The sequence below is a fragment of the Pelophylax lessonae genome (assembly GCF_965119305.1).
Source record: "Pelophylax lessonae genome assembly, chromosome: 1".
NCBI classification, from domain to species: domain Eukaryota; kingdom Metazoa; phylum Chordata; class Amphibia; order Anura; family Ranidae; genus Pelophylax; species Pelophylax lessonae.
This window is the reverse complement of record NC_138768.1, coordinates 353860963-353877321: the sequence shown is the minus strand read 5'-3', so window position 1 is coordinate 353877321 and position 16359 is coordinate 353860963. Positions and strand designations below refer to the sequence as shown.

The 16359-nt window shown below is 41.6% G+C and overlaps 1 protein-coding gene across 2 annotated transcripts in view; it reads right to left on the bottom strand.

The window, feature by feature from the left end:
* Positions 1–16359, bottom strand: part of FRMD3 (FERM domain containing 3) — a 351054-nt gene that overhangs the window by 53005 nt on the left and 281690 nt on the right. For both annotated transcript variants that reach the window (XM_082260117.1, XM_082260118.1), the window contains 4 exons: positions 15497–15585; positions 12842–12905; positions 5487–5575; positions 1821–1895 (listed from right to left, as the gene is read on the bottom strand). In XM_082260117.1, the coding sequence (XP_082116243.1) occupies positions 1821–1895; positions 5487–5575; positions 12842–12905; positions 15497–15585 (317 nt within the window). The remainder of the gene's footprint in view (positions 1–1820; positions 1896–5486; positions 5576–12841; positions 12906–15496; positions 15586–16359) is intronic.

The window sequence follows — 16359 nt, the reverse complement described above, 5'->3', positions numbered from 1 at the left end:
AGCAGTGAATGTAATCAGACAATGACCACTGTCCATGTAAGAATTCTAAACACAATAACAATCTCACACTCAGATACTGATCACTGTCGGTAGCTAATGATTATGAAATAGTCTTCAGCTGCAAAACAGGCAACAGCAAGGGAGAGCACTTGCTGGGTCTTCTACAAAAGTGGAAAACCTCTTTAAACTGCAACTCTGGGATACTTAAAAATCATCTGTTGCAGTGGGCTGCACCCACTAAGCAAGGTTACCTGCTCGTTCAGTCTAGGGGAGAGTTTCTCAACTTTACCTTCTCTGATCCTCTGATTCTCCAGCAGATGGAGCTCCCCCATGTTCTGGCAGTGGACCGTCCCTCAGCATCATCATGTCCAGTGCAGGGCTATGCACCTCGCATTGGTCTTGATGGCATCGGGACCTTAGATCACTGGGGCATTGAGGGGACTGGTCCAGCAGGATGGAAGAGAATCAGAAAAGTACATCTTTTCTTGTCCCCTAGACCTAAATAAGCAGTTAACCCCTGTAATGTGGTGCAGCCTCATTGACGGGGATCATTTTTAAATTTCCTGGAGTTGATCTTCAACTATGTAAGTGGCAATATATTTTAAGTGAGTAATACTTATTAAAGTCTTAGATGTTACAGGTGGAACTGGAGGGAATGTTGTCTTTATTCAACCTTACCAATTATGTAACTATGTTCTGTTAAAGAAGAAGTGAAGCCAAAACTCGTTTGGCTGTACTTCTCCTATGGCTTACAGAAGTGAAGTTCGTTCTGCACTCCTATGACCAGTTTTCAGCAGACAGCAAGCTGAGTCCCGCTGTTGGGTGACATCATAGAGCTGGTCCAGGCTCGGGCAAGATTGCAACAATGAAGTCGAGATCCACCCACATGCCTGGACTGGCAGCCAGCTCATCCTCTCAGCGAGCCACCCGCTCTTTGCCCCCTCCACAGCCCAGCGCTCCAGTGAGCAAGGAGGGGGCAGAGCAGGGAGCAGTGACCGACAGTGTGTGGATGGAAAATGGTGTTCGTTTTTTTTCGACCCATCTATGGGCAGCCTTAGTGTTGCTTGAATTAGATTACCTTAAGAACACCAATGGGGACTGGAGATAAAGGGTCTATCTGTCATTAATGTCCACATGCCGCAACACAATAACCTCACTAAATGGATGTCTGCTTTCTTGTGCCCAGCTTTTTCTATGGAGAAAAAGGAATGATCCCTCAAAAACTTCAGAGCTTTTCATTATCTGCAAACAATAATAATGATAAATGCATTCACATGTTAGCACAATCAATATTTACATCTTTGCCACACTGCATAACAATTTCCTGCTTCATCTTCATCACACTGCTGATTTATTGTCCATTGAGCTGGCAGATGACACAGAAAGCTGCAAAGCTGAAACAGGAAATAGTGGTGTCCCCTGGCTACTTGTGTGACTCAGAAGAGTAGCAGAATACAATTTGCTGCCATCTAGTGACCAGATTGTAATTTGCAGTCTTGCTAAGCAACTATTCTCTGATGTGTATTGAACAAGGTGATGGTATGGCAGTAAAGCTGTGATAGTAAAAATGTGTCATAAATAATGTTTGATAATTTAATAAAATAACAAAGTGCGATAGATCATACTGAAAATTCACTGGCTTTAATAGAACAAAATATGACTGAAGAACTCAGATGGAAGTTGGCAATAAGTAAAAAACATGACAAAAAAAGCCAGAGAGACCCAGTGTAGACTTTTATATAAATGTAGCTTGAGAATAATTACAAGGAAATTGAAAATGGAAAGGGCGGGTTATTTATGTAATCACACAAAACACTTACCAGTATCGATATCGACTCCCTTTAAAAAATATATTGCTGCTTGTCATTGTCTTTACTTGGCTGGATTTTGCATACCTAAAGATTGGAGACAAAGATGAACCATAAAAAAATACCCACTGGATATGAGTTGTATTAGCACACGCAACACCCTAACCTAGATCAACCCAAAATATTTGGATGCCATTCTTCTTTTAGTATTACTTAAGGCTGAACTCTAGAGAAAACAAAAATCTTCCCCTGCCATGGGGCTGCCTCTGCACTGAAAGGGTTAAGTGCTAGGGAAAAATCAATTTTGCTTAACTAATCTACTCCCACAGGCTCCCTCTGTGCTGCTAGATTGGTCTATGCAGTCTCTTCTCCCCTGCTCTGGCAGTAGCAGGCGGTGTTGCCAACCGTCAGTACTTTTACTGGCAGGCAGTAAAAAATGGGCACTTTTCTCCTGCCAGTAAATTCCAGTCAAAGGAAAAGGCTGCCAGTAAAAAATATGGCTGTTATGCTCGGGTCGGAACTGCGTATGCGTTGTTCTGGTCTGGAGCTGGCCGAGACCATCCAAGAGCCTGCTACAGTGTGTTCAGGCAGCGCCAGCGGGGGGAAGGTCTGGCAGACGTGGTGCCTGAGCTTTTCTTGTGATGTCATGGTGCAAAGGAGCCAAGCTGAGTGGCCGGATCTGCGGGATGGGAGCAAGGCAAGCTGGGAGCTGTTTGGACTGGAGGAGTGGACTGAAGAGATCACCTGGTGTGACTTTACTGTGACTACTGTGACATTTCTGCTGCTGCACAGTGCTGTAGTCTATTTCATGTCAATTTCTTGCCCTCCTGTCCTGTCCCTAAGCTTCTTACTTACTAAAACTGTAATTTTGTGACTTTTGGAAATGCCAGTAAAAACATGGCTGTGCCAGTAAATTTTGGGTGTCGTGTCAGAAAATTTCAATCTGGTAAGTTGGCAAAACTGGTAGGAGGACCTCTGGCGTTATCAAGTACAGTGCTTTAGGAGAGTTAGTACTTTCTCGCTGAAAACTGAACAATCTATTTAGCAATACATTTTCTATATATAGTACATCTCAAAATTATTATTACAATTCTGTCTTAACGTTATGGTAGCAAAGGCAGGGAGCGGTTTTAAATTCTCACAAAGGTGGGAAGATGCAAAGCATTGCAACCAATCAGAGTTCTTGCTTCCATTTTTTACAGAAAGCTCTAAATTCAGAAGTTAAAAGTTAAACATGTGCTATGGGCAACATCCTTTCTCCTTCTCTCCGGTCATCCACAGTAGTTGTTAGTTCATTAATGATTGGTATTATTATTACAAAAACATATTAGCACAAGCAGACATAAGCAAGCTCTAAATTCAGAAGTTAAAAGTTAAAGAGGTTGTAAACCTCCGCTTTTTTTAAAAAACAAACACCTGAAAGAAAAACACATAATGTTTTGCAAAGTATGCATCGCATACTAGCTCATTATGAAATACTTACCTAAGAACGAAGCCCCCGCAGTGCCGACCGCTTACCTGTCCATGGGCGACATGTTCTGTTGCCCTTCTTCCGGGTTTGAGGCATTTGGCCATCTCATTGGCTGGAGCCGCGATGACGTCACTCCCACGCATGCGCGCGGGAGCCGACGGTAACGGCACGGGGCTCTGAAGGAACGGCACGAGCGGCCATTCCTTCAGAGCGCATGCGCCAGTGACGTCACTGGCTGCATGCAAAGTAAATATCTTCTAAACGGTGCACGTTTAGGAGACATTTACAGTACCTATAGGTAAGCCTTATCATAGGCTTACCTATAGGTACAAGTTGTAGAGGAGGGTTTGCTTCCTCTTTAAACATGTGCTATGGGCAACATCCTTTCTCCTTCTCTCCAGTCATCCACAGTAGTTGTTAGTTCAGTAATGATTGGTATCATTATTACAAAAACATATTAGCATTAGCAGACATATACTATGTTACAAAGAAAAATGATCAATGCCTCTCTACCTATGATACAGTACATACAGTGGGTAAAGAAAAGAATTGCCGCCCTTTAAAATAATTACATTTTGTTGATTTGCAGCCTGAAATGAAGACAGACACAGTTTTTGTTTTATCCAGTTGTATTTACTCAGTGCCACTTATAACATCCAAGTAAAAGGTATAAAACCAACATGTCAGAAAAAAAAAATAATAAGTAAAAAACAGAATCACTGAGTTGGAAAAAGGATCACCCCCTTGTGTGAGAATTTTGTTGAACTACATTTTGCTTTAATTTCAGCTTTTAGTTTGTTGGGATATGTCTCTACTAACTTTGCACATCTAGACTTTGCAACATTTGCCCACTTTTCTTAGCAGATTTGCTCAAGTTCAGTGAAGTTTGATGCTGACTGCAGTCTTCAAGTCATTCCACAGATTTTCAATGGGGTTTAAAGAGGTTGTTTTACAACCTGAAAGACAAAGACATAATGAGCTAGTATGCATCGCATACTAGCTCATTATGAAATACTTACCTTACAACGAGCCCCCGCCGTGCCGCTCACTCACCTGTATGACGGGCGACATGTTCAGTCGCCCATCTTCCGGGATCGCGGCATCCGGCCATCTGATTGGCCGGAGCCGCGGTGACGTCACTCCCGCGCACGCGCGCGGGAGCCGACGGTCACAGCACGGGACTCTGAAGGAACGGCACCAGAGGCCGTTCCTTCAGAGCGCATGCGCCAGTGACGTCACTGGCTGCATGTAAAGTAAATATCTCCTAAATGGTGCATGTTTAGGAGATATTTACAGTACCTATAGGTAAGCCTTAATAAAATAAAAAGGGTTTACTTCCTCTTTAAGTCTGGGCTAAGACTAGGCCATGCAAGGACATTCAACTTTTTCTCCTTCAACCACTGTGTGGTCATTTTTGCTCTGTGCTTTGGGTTGTTGTCATGTTGAAAGGTAAACCTTCTTCCTATTGACAACTTTCTGGCAGAGGGCAGCAGATTTTCCTCACGAAATTGATAGTATTTTGCCCCATTTATTTTTCTTCTATTCTGACAGGTGCTCCAATCCCTGCTGCAGAGAAATACCCCCCATAACATGATATTACCACCAAGCTTTAATGTAGGAATGGTGTTATTTGGATGGTTAGATGTATTCAGAGTCGCTGTAGGCCTCTGGTAGCCTCTCTGACCAGTTTCCTCCTGGCTCTTTCATCCAGTTTGGAGTGCTGTCCTGATCCAGGGAGGGTCTGTGTTTTCCCAAATACCTTACACTTCTTAATAATATACTTCACTATTCTTTGTTTGCTTCAGCTGCACTATCAGGGACTGAAATGCTCCAGCAAAGCTCCTTTTATGCTGAGCTTATCAAAATAAACACAGCTAATCGCAGTTGACAGTCAAATGGCTTTGTGTGCAAGTGAAAGGGTGATTAGGTATACCTATACAAGTCATTTTTAGAAGGGGGTGATCCTTTTACCAACTCAGGGATTCTGTTTTATTTTATTTTTTTTTAAATTGACATGTTGGTGTTATATCTTTCACTTGGATGTTATAAGTTGCACTGAGTGAATACAGCTGGATAAAACAAAAACTGTGTCTGTCTTCATTTAAGGCTGCAAAGCAACAAAATGTAAGGATTCTTTTCTATACCCACTGTATGTTTCTGGATGCCCAATCCCAGTTATATCATTTTCTAGAATATGCTGTACTCACTTGTAAAAAGCCTGATTTTCGACACCGCATTTCCAGAGATGTTTGCAGGCGGCTGGTGTTGAGGTATGGTAGGTTAAAACAGTTTTCTTCTGGAAATCATAGAAAGAAAGACAGGTCAATTTGCAGTTAGGATAAGAGACTTGTAGATTTTACACAATTCTAAAATGTAATCAATAATTCTGTTTATTACGCAAGTGTAAATTCTAATGTGCATACTAAGAAAATACTGTATTCTTTAATAAAAACGAATTGGGTATACCTTAAAGGAAAAGTTTTAATTCAGCAAATCACTACCTTAACCTCCATGACTACATACAAATTTGATGAATTGATATTAAAATTTGGATCTTTGTATTTGCCTGGCAGTTCACTGACATGACTCCTGCAATATTCATTCATCAGGAGGTAATATAAAGGCAGCCTGTTTGTACAGGTGCATGGTTACAAGAGCTGAACAAACAGACCTGCTGCCACAGCAAGGTCCTATGCTTGTACAGTTGTAATGAATTCCTCTGTGATGTCCTAATGAATTAAAACAATATTTTTTATTTCTTTGTAAGCCTTTAAAAAAAAATTGATGGTTTACACAAAATGACAAAATTAACAGTGAAGATGTCTGTAGCAGCCAATCAGATTTCAGCTGTCACTTTTCATGTGTAGCAACAGAATGAATGTCAACACTGATTACAATGTGCAACAATTGCCCCTTTAATCCCAGTCTTAAATTAGTCTTAATTATCAGCTTTGTCAAATTATTAATATACTTGTATCATTATTTGCTTAGTAAAATATCTTTCCACTCTATAACCTCATGCACATTGTCATTATTTGTCATAAGATAAATATGGGGTCTACCCATGCGGTTCTTTGCATGACAGAGAACATGCATGTAGCAAGTGAAATCAGAAAATGTATTTTTGTATATTTGCTTGGTTCAATGATTAACAAAGTACCAAAGCCAGAGAGACAGTATGCGTGATATTCATATTTGTGTATAAAACATTTGTAGGAGCAAATTATCATAAAATAATAAAAAGTGAACTTAAATTAACTCATCCTTATTAGGTAACTCAGCCTATCACTTATTTGCCATACCAAGAATCCAGAATGGGTGACATCCCTGCCCTGGTAACACAGACCTGCTGAGTCTGGTAGTACTGTATCACAATATTTTGTCTTGTAGCTTGGTCAGTGTTGTAACCATGTTTTTTGGGTCCTTTATTTAGGAAGAAGAGAATACTAAATTCTCGCAGAGTAAGAACATAACATAACAATTGGTTTTCCCTCTTCTATAGACCTAGCAATGAGGTACAAAACATTTGGTGCCATTATAAATCGCCAACTATAGCAAAGCCAAATGCTAACTTGCACTGGTGCAAGGTAAGTATTTTCCAATAATGTAAATATCAGCCTAATATTTTTAAGTTAGGGGTCTCCAAACTTTCTTAAAAAATAGGGACAGTTTACTGTCCTTCAATATTGTGACTGGACTGTGGCTAGTGGGGGTAAAAAAAAGTCCCTGCATCAGTAAACAATGCCTCAGGCTTAGTGGTAGGAGTAAAAGAAAATACATAGCACCTGTGATCAGTGGGAGGAATAGTGCCCCATCATTGGTATCATTGGAGGGAATAGTGTCCCATCACTGGTATCAGTGGGAGGAATAGTGCCCCATCATTGGTATCATTGGAGGGAATAGTGTCCCATCACTGGTATCAGTGGGAGGAATAGTGCCCCATCCTTGTTATCAGTGAGAGGTATAGTGCCCTATCATTGATATTAGTGGGAGGAGGAGTTTCACTTCACTAGTATAAGTAGGAGGTATAATGCCCCATCATTGGTATCAGTGGGAGGAATAGTGTCCCATCATTTGTTGTAAGTGGGAATAATATTGTCCCATCATTGTTATCAGTGGGAGGAAACGTTTCCCATCATTGGTATCAGTGGGAGGGATAGTTTCCCATCGCTGGTATAAGCAGTAGGAAGAGTTTCCCATCATTGGTATCAGTGGCATGAATAGTGTCCCATCATTGATATCAGTGGGAGGAATAATGTCCCATCATTGGTGTCAGTGGGAGGAAGAGTTTCGCATCATTGGTATCAGTGGGAGGAATAGTGTCCCATCATTGGTATCAGTGGAAGGAAAAGTTTCCCATCATTGGTGTCAGAGGGAGGAATATTGTCCCATCATTGATATCAGTGGGAGGAACGGTGTGCCATCATTGGTATCAGTGGGAGGAAGAGTTTCCCATCACTGGTATCTGTGGGAGGCATAGTGTTCCATCACTGATATCAGCCAGAAGAATAGTGTCCCATCATTGGCATCAGTGGGAGAAATAGTGTCCCATCATTGGTATCTTTGGGAGGAAGGGCGTCCAATGATTGGCATCACTGGGAGGAATAGTGCACCATCATTTTTATCAGTGGGAGGAAAGGGCCCCATCATTGGTATCAGTGGGATGTATAGTGCCCTATAATTGGGGTTAATGGGAGAAATTATGCCCCACTGTTGGTTTCAGTGGAAGCAATAGTGGTCCGTATCAGTCAGAGTAGTGCCCCAAGGGGACTAGCAAAGAGCTGCAGTTTGGAGACCACTGCGTTAGATAATACTGGCTCAGTAATGTAGACAATGACCTTTCTGGTGTTAAAGCGGACCTTCACTCTGATTTATAACATCATTTATTTAACAATCTTCATTGTTACCCCTCCTTTAACATACACTGAACACTTTTGTTTTTGCCCCCGTGTTTCATGCTGAACTCAAAGATCTAAGACTTTTTCTATGTACATAAAAGGCTTATTTCTCTCAAATAGTATTCACAAATCTTGCTAAATCTGTGTTAGTGAGCACTTCCCCTTTGCCGAGATAATCCATTCACCTCACAGGTGTGGCATATCAAGATGCCGGTTAGACAGCATGATCATTGCACAGGTGTGCCTTAGGCTGGCCACAATAAAGGCCACTCTAAAATGTGCAGTTTTACTGTATTGGGGGGTCGGGGGGGGGGGGGGTCTGAAAACCAGTCTGTATCTGGTGTGACCACCATTTGCCTCACGCATACAACACATCTCCTTCGCATACAGTTGATCAGGTTGTGGCCTGTGGAATGTTGGTCCACTCCTCTTCAATGGCTGTGCGAAGTTGCTGGATATTGGCAGGACCTGGAACACACGGTCATATACACCGATCCAGAGCATCCCAAACATGCTCAATGGGTGACATGTCCGGTGAGTATGCTGGCCATGCAAGAACTGGGATGTTTTCAGCTTCCAGGAATTGTGTACAGATCCTTGCAACATGGGGCTGTGCATTATCATGCTGCAACATGAGGTGATGGTCATGGATGAATGGCACAACAATGGGCCTCAGGATCTCATCACAGTATCTCTGTGCATTCAAAATGCCATCAATAAAATGCACCTGTGTTCATTGTCCATAACATACGCCTGCACATACCATAACCCCACGCCCATCATGGACCACTTGATCCACAACGTTGACATCAGCAAACCGCTCATCCACACTACGTCATACACCCTGTCTGCCATCTGCTCTGTACAGTGAAATCCGGGATTCATTGGTGAAGAGAACACCTCTCCAAAGTGCCAAACACCATGGAATGTGAGCATTTGCCCACTCAAGTCAGTTACGAGGACAAACTGCAGTCAGGTCGAGACCCCCGATGAGGATGACAAGCATGCTTGAGCTTCCCTGAGATGGTTTCTGACAGTTTGTGCAGAAATTCTTTGGTTATGCAAACCGATTGTTGCAGCAGCTGTCCGGGTGGCTGGTCTCAGATGATCTTGGAGGTGAAGTTGCTGGATGTGGAGGTCCTGGGCATGTAGTCTGCAGTTGTGGGGCCGGTTGGATGTACTGCCAAATTCTCTGAAATGCCTTTGGGGGCGGCTTATGGTAGAGAAATTAACATTTAATTCACGGGCAACAGCTCTGGTGGACATTCCTGCATTCAGCATGCCAATTGCACGCTCCCTCAAAACTTGCAACATCTGTGGCATTGAGCTGTGTGATAAAACTGCACGTTTTAGAGTGGCCTTTTATTGTGGCCAGCCTAAGGCACACCTGTAATCATGCTGTCTAATCAGCATCTTGATATGCCACACCTGTGAGGTGGATGGATTATCTTGGCAAAGCAGAAGTGCTCCCTAACACAGATTTAGACAGATTTGTGAACAATATTTGAGAGAAATAGGCCTTTTGTGTACATAGAAAAAATCTTAGATCTTTGAGTTCAGCTCATGAAAAATGGGGGCAAAAACAAAAGTGTTGCGTATATAATTTTGTTCAGTATAATTGGATATAAAATATTTGTTGCCCGCAGCTGAGAATGACATAGCATGTACTGCCTACAGACTCCTGAGATATCAGCAGCACATATCTTAGTAGGGACAGGCTCTTCCTGTGTGTCATGAGAGAAGGGACTGCAAAGAGTTCCAGGATGAAAAGGGAGAGGAAATCCTCTGCTATTACTGCAAATTGCCACCAAGAGTCGAATAGTGAGGAAAAATACACTGAGGTATGCAGAGACACAAAAGCTTGCTATTAGCGATAAATAGTTGCTTCTATATTGTAACAATAGCTATATTGTTAGCCTGTATTGTGAAATTAATGATCTAGATGAATTTCCTCTCTAAAGTGAACCTGTGGTCAAGCTAGGGATAGTCAAATATTTAAATATTATTAACAAGCATCGAATGAGCTTTAAAACACATCATCACTGACCTTTGCAGCTTCATGCACTGTGGGGCAATTCATCCTATAAGTTCAACGTAGAAACACTTAGGTTATGTAAAACATTACTTTAGCAGCTCAGCTACCCCTGCTCTCCTTCTCAGAGCTCCTGCTCTGTAATTACATGAGAGATTTAGAATGCTGCCAAGTCACTGCTAGGGGGGAAGTAGAATGAGCTGAGTTGCTGTGAGAAAGACGTGGACAGCTTTACTGTTTCTCTTGTGAATTTTGAAGATGATTTGGTCAACAGTGCCTCAAGCTGTTTAGGTCAGGTAGGGCTTGTTTTAAAGCCCATTTACTACTTGTTCTGAATATGTAAATATCTGAATATTCATAGTCTGGCCACAGGTTAAGGGCAGGTATTGAAGGAAGACACAGAGTGCCACTCTAAGAGTAGCATATACAAAACCAAACAGGTTTATTAGACAATTGGCAAATTACAAAATAGAGAAGAAAGTAGCGCTTGTCAGACCACGGGTTGGGAGGTTCACAGCACAAGGAAGGATCTGGAAAATCTAGAGCATAAGACACTCCAATGGGGAAAGAAGTCCGCCAGATGGTGCACTGTGTACCAGGACGATCAGAACTCCAGTGAACGTGGGACACCTATGGCCCAGGGTGATGTCAGCGCTGGAGGCAGGAAAGAGGGGCGTGTTCTCTATTTTGCAGTTTGCCAAATGTCTAATAAACCTGGTTTTGTATATGCTGCACTTAGAGTGGTGCACTGTGTTTGTTTTCATTTGTACAGAGATTCCTTCACATCTCCATGGGGAGCTGTCTTCTGAATGCTGCTTTTTGCTTAGTCTGTCCCCCATGATCATCACCATTGAGAACATTGTATTGCTTTGTCTCATGAACTCAGCTATTTATTACCAATCCTTACGCTATTGACTGTGACTTAAGGGCAAGTAGGCTTAGGGTCAGGGTTTTTTCTCAGGTTTCTTTGAAGTGTTAGGGTTAGGGTAAAGCTTAAGGTTAGGGAAGGAATACAGTTAAGTGCTAGGGTTTGGTTAAGTGTGAAAGCTACAGTTAAGTTAGGTGCTAGAAGTGAGTTTCAGAGATTTAATTAAGGGCTAAAGCTCACTTTTAATTAAAAAATAATAAATGCACATATTTTTGCAGGCAAAAAAAACAGGAGCCTTCAAAGTATTTCACCCATGATGGGCAGATCAACAGATCACAGGTGCAATATCAGGTTCCTGCACACACTGCATACAGCTGTGTTGCTTGTACATCTGTATGGGCTGTCATTTAAGCTATAGGCAGTGTGAATAAACTACAAGTGTGCTGATCATCACGCCCACAGTCCATTCAAACAAGTCCATCTGTTGCGGTGGAAGACGGGACCTGTCGTTTTTTCATTTAGGGATTTCTGTGAATGAATGGATAATGCGGCTGTGCAGGATGTTTTCAAAATCTAACAGTGGGTGCAGGGACCCCCGCCTGCTGTCACACTGGGGAGGGGGGTGCAGTGAGGGGGTGAGGGATGAAACAAGAAAATGTTACACCCTATAAATGGGTGTAACATGCAACATGTTCTAAAAGGTAAACTTATCTTTTAAGGGTGAAGAGTTAGGGTGGTTTAAGTGTAAAAGAGTTAAGTTGGGAGTTAATTTTAAGTAAAAGAGGCAGGTATAAACAAACTATGAGGCACCTTTATTAGAAAGAAAAAAAAACACGTACTATAGTCCCTAACCTAACCAAAGCAGGAACCATCTACCCAGGTGAAGAAACCCACATACCATAGTTCCTAACCTAAACATAGCAGGAACCCTCTATCCAGGTGCTTGAAGTGTTACTAAACCCAGGACTCTGCATTCACTATATCTGATCTCCCACGGTACACAGAACATGGAAATGCAATTAATTTAGTAAATATAAACAGCTAAATACCTTTTCTCATCAGGAGTATATAGAAGTCTTGTGATTTCTATCAGTTCCTGGTAAATCTTAGGAGGAGCTTTCATACTGCACTGAGCTGTCCTACGAGCCTGAAGGGCTCCCCACCCTCTGTCTGGACATGTCTGGACAGTGCCGATTGGTCCTGTGCTGATCACATGCACTCTCCCAAGAAAAAAATAAACCTCTATAGCAATACACTCTAAACTGAGCATGTGCAGCCTGATTCCAAAGGCTCTGTCTTATCCGGACATGTTTTGAAATCAGTGGAAGAAGAGGAGTATCTGTGCTTACAAGATCAAGCAGCCTTTTTACACAATACAGAGTATTAACCCCTTAGGTTCCAAAGTGAGTATAACAAGCATGCTTTACTGCGTATACAGTGCAGACTGATTTTACCATTGTAGGTTTAGTAACACTTTAATTGCCTTTTTGTGAGAGCAGCAACCTCACCTAATGTTTACAGCCTTGAACGTAGAAATACAGCCCTATTCAAGTCTATAAAGCAGAGTGAGCTGGGTTTCTTTAAGGTGAAGTTTTCCTTTAAATGTTCATGATGGTGGGTTAATTAGTTGTCTGTACAGTTACACTGTTGTAAAGCTGCAACTTGCCTTTATCTATGTTATTTTGACAGATATTCAAATTTTCAGTTTACATCAGTATAAGAAAAGAGATTGTTGGTGTGCACGATGGACCAGATTGTTCCTACCTCCTTCTGCATTACAACAACATAAAATGTCTTCCCATCAAATCTCATTTTGCAGACATCTGGCCTAGAAAAGGAAAGATATTATTGTAAGGCACAAAGAAACATGACTTAAGAAAATGACCTTCAAGCCTATCTGCAATCTGTGTATATATACAGTATATACAGTATGTCAAATGCACTTGTATAACAGTACGTCAATCTATCTTTGTACTAGCTTTCTCCACATCAGTATTCAGTCTGGAAGAGGGTGGGGTAAAACTGCAAGCCAGTTAGGCTTTACTGGATTGTAAAGTGCTGTGATTGTAACAAACAGAGCTTTAAGCTGGCTATAAACTGATTGATCAGTATGTTGGCTCCCACCTTTGATACAAGTCGATTGTTTAGTCAATTTCTGCCAAAGTAACATGTTGGAAATTTCTTTTGGAACCCCAATTCCCAACACACACACCCACACACTTATAAAAAGGTGTATACATACCTTTTTTCCTAGGCTCTTTTGGTTGGTCTGCTGACATCATGGGTCCTTCCTCTCCGGGATTGTATTTCATGCTGTACCTAACAGTGCTTGTGCAGCTACATGAGAGCAATGTGCAAAGTGTAATAATTCTCTAAAGCTCAATCCAGGGGACAAGCCCATGGCAATTAATGCTCAAGGGAAGTGAGCCAATTGGTGCTGGGCATCATTCAATCCAGACATCTGCGGACATCTAATGGTGTAAAAGAAGTACTGTGGGGTATAACGTCAAACTGAAGGTGAGTATTGTGTCAAAAGCTGCTTTTTCATTTTTATCTTTGCATCCTGGGGAGCAGACAGGTCTGGTGTGTTGGAGATAAAGATATATAAGCCTAGGAGGAGATTGATTAAGAGAGCTGTAAAGAGATAACTGCTATTAAAGAGACTACTGGAATATTGATCACTGTGCATCTAGACCCTTGTAATGAGGGTCAGAATTGGACTATAAAAGGCTGTGTGATTGGGTGTCGGTGGGCACCTCTGCATGTGTACTCAGCTGCGCTCATACTTAGGAATTTACTTGGACTTTCCTCTTGGATGTGAACTTTTTCTGGAATCTGACTTTTATTGTATAGCGCTGCACCATTTCCCTATAATTATATAATCACTGAGACCCAACAGGCATCCTAAAATATACCCCTTACTTCATTTTGCTAGGCTGACACCAGTGGCATATTTGATGTTAGCATGTCTCTAGCATGATAGGCATGTTTCTTTATTTCATAAAGTTATAAATCACTGCCATATTAAGCAGCAACTTATGTGGAACAGATTCCTACCAGAGTCATACACATATAATCTAAGGCAGTTCGTTTAAAGTGGTTGTAAAGGCAGAATACATTAAGATAAAAAACGTTCTGTGTGCAGCAGCCCCCCTCAATCCCCTAATACTTACCTAAGCCCCATCGTGATCCAGCGATGTTGCAAAAGAGACTCAGCTGCCCGGGACTCTCCTTCCTCATTGGCTGAGACAGCAGCAAAGCGCCATTGGCTCCTGCTGATGTGAATCAAAGTCAGTGAGCCAATGAGGATAGAGAGGGGACCGGGCTGGGCAACGGATCCGTGTCTTAATGGACACACAGAGGTCCAGCAAGAAGCTGCTTGCTGTGGGGGCACTCAAAAGGAGGGATGGGCCAGGAGTGCCAAAGAGGGACCCGAGAAAAGGAGGATCAGGCTGCTTTGTGTAAAACCACTGCACAGAGCAGGTAAGTATAACATGTTTGTTATTTTTAACAAAAAAATTGTGGTTGTAATCCTCAGACAGGAAATATGAACAAAGCACATCCCTCTACAGTGTGTATATGTCTCAATTAAGAGCACTAAGTATAATTTCTGTCCACTGTCTCTTTCATGTGCTATCAGCATGAATCTCTTCTGACAAGTTTTCCTGACACCAAGAGAAAAATGGTGATGGGAAGGGACCTTCAGCAGATTGACAGCTTCGGCTCTGTTCCTGTGTGCTGTGTGAAGGGGGTGTGTCCCTTCCCTCCAATCAGCTGTCAGAGCTCTCCTGTCTGAGCTCTGCAGAGTTTAACTTCAGCTCTCTGCTCCCTTGTTTCTGACAGCTCAGACAAGCTTATATATTCTGGACTTTGGATATAGAGAAGAGAAGACTGTAGATAAACAGGTAAAACTTATGTAGGAGGGTTTGTTTTTATCTCCGTGTATCACCTGAGGCCAGTCACTTCAGTGGATGTATGTAAGGGTTTACGATCACTTTAACAATATAACTTTGGAATGTGAGAAGAAGCCCATTAAACACAGGGAGAAAGTAAATATTCTATGGAAGTGTAGTCCCTGAATGACAATGAGAACCTCAAAACTGCAAGACACGAGCACTACCATAATCACCACCCATCCATGCATTTACACCACCTATTCATTTACTGTATGTAATAGCCTGTGTTCAAAGGGTAAGTGGGCCCTAAGGGCAAAAGGAGGAGAAGAGAGTATTCTCTGGTTTCATATGTCTCCTATAATTTTTTCAGATTAAAAATGTAATCCATGTGAGCAATTTTTTAAACCACAGTGTAAAGAACTAAGCATTTCTTCTCCAAATCATTCCTGTACAGTTCTCTTGTGGCTTTTTTTTTACCTATGTACGTCATTAGGTAATAAACAGCAACATGAAATGTGATTACCATCTTATTAGATGTATCCTTTTATTTCCCTGGAAAACGACAAACCCCGCGGCAGTGAATCCTAGAAATGTTGTGGTCCCTGTTGAGTCCTTAAAACAACAAAGGTGACACAAGGTTTAACAAGAGCCAGTTTGATCAGTTTTATAATCAGCAAACCTAGTACAGTATACATGAGTATGCTTGCAAACCAAACTTAGGAATTGTATCAATGGGAAATCGCAGTGCAATGTGCCTGCCCTGCACCACAATGTTCTTCTCAAAGTGATGTGCATGCAGGCTCATTTATTTAAACCATAGATCTTTGTGACATAAAAAAACATGTGCTGCCTTTATCTATGCAAGCCGCACATGTACATAAAATAGTTGAAGGAACAATGATTCTCATTCATCAGTGTCATCGGTAAGAACTGTTTGTACAGCCCAGTAGCAACCAATCACGCTTTAACATGATGAAGGAGAAAGAACATTTAAGACAAGGTTGGTGGCTGTAGGGCAATACAGACAATTCTTAACCACATGACCTCTAAAAGTTTTTACCCCTCCATTAACCAGTTCTGGCCCGGAAGGATTTGCCCCCTTAATGACCAGGCCATTTTTTGAGATTCGGCACTGCGTTTGTTTAATGGAAAATTGCACAGTCGTTCGACACTGTACCAAAACAGAATTGATGTCCTTTTTTTTCCCACAAATAGAGCTTTCTTTTGGTGGTATTCGATCACCTGTGCAATTTTTACTTTTTGCGCTATAAAGAAAAAAAAAAAAGCAACATTTCTGAAAAAAAACTATATTTTTCACTTTCTGCTATATAACATTCCCAAAAAAAAATTTAAAATCAAAAATTTTCATCAGTTTAGGCCAATTTG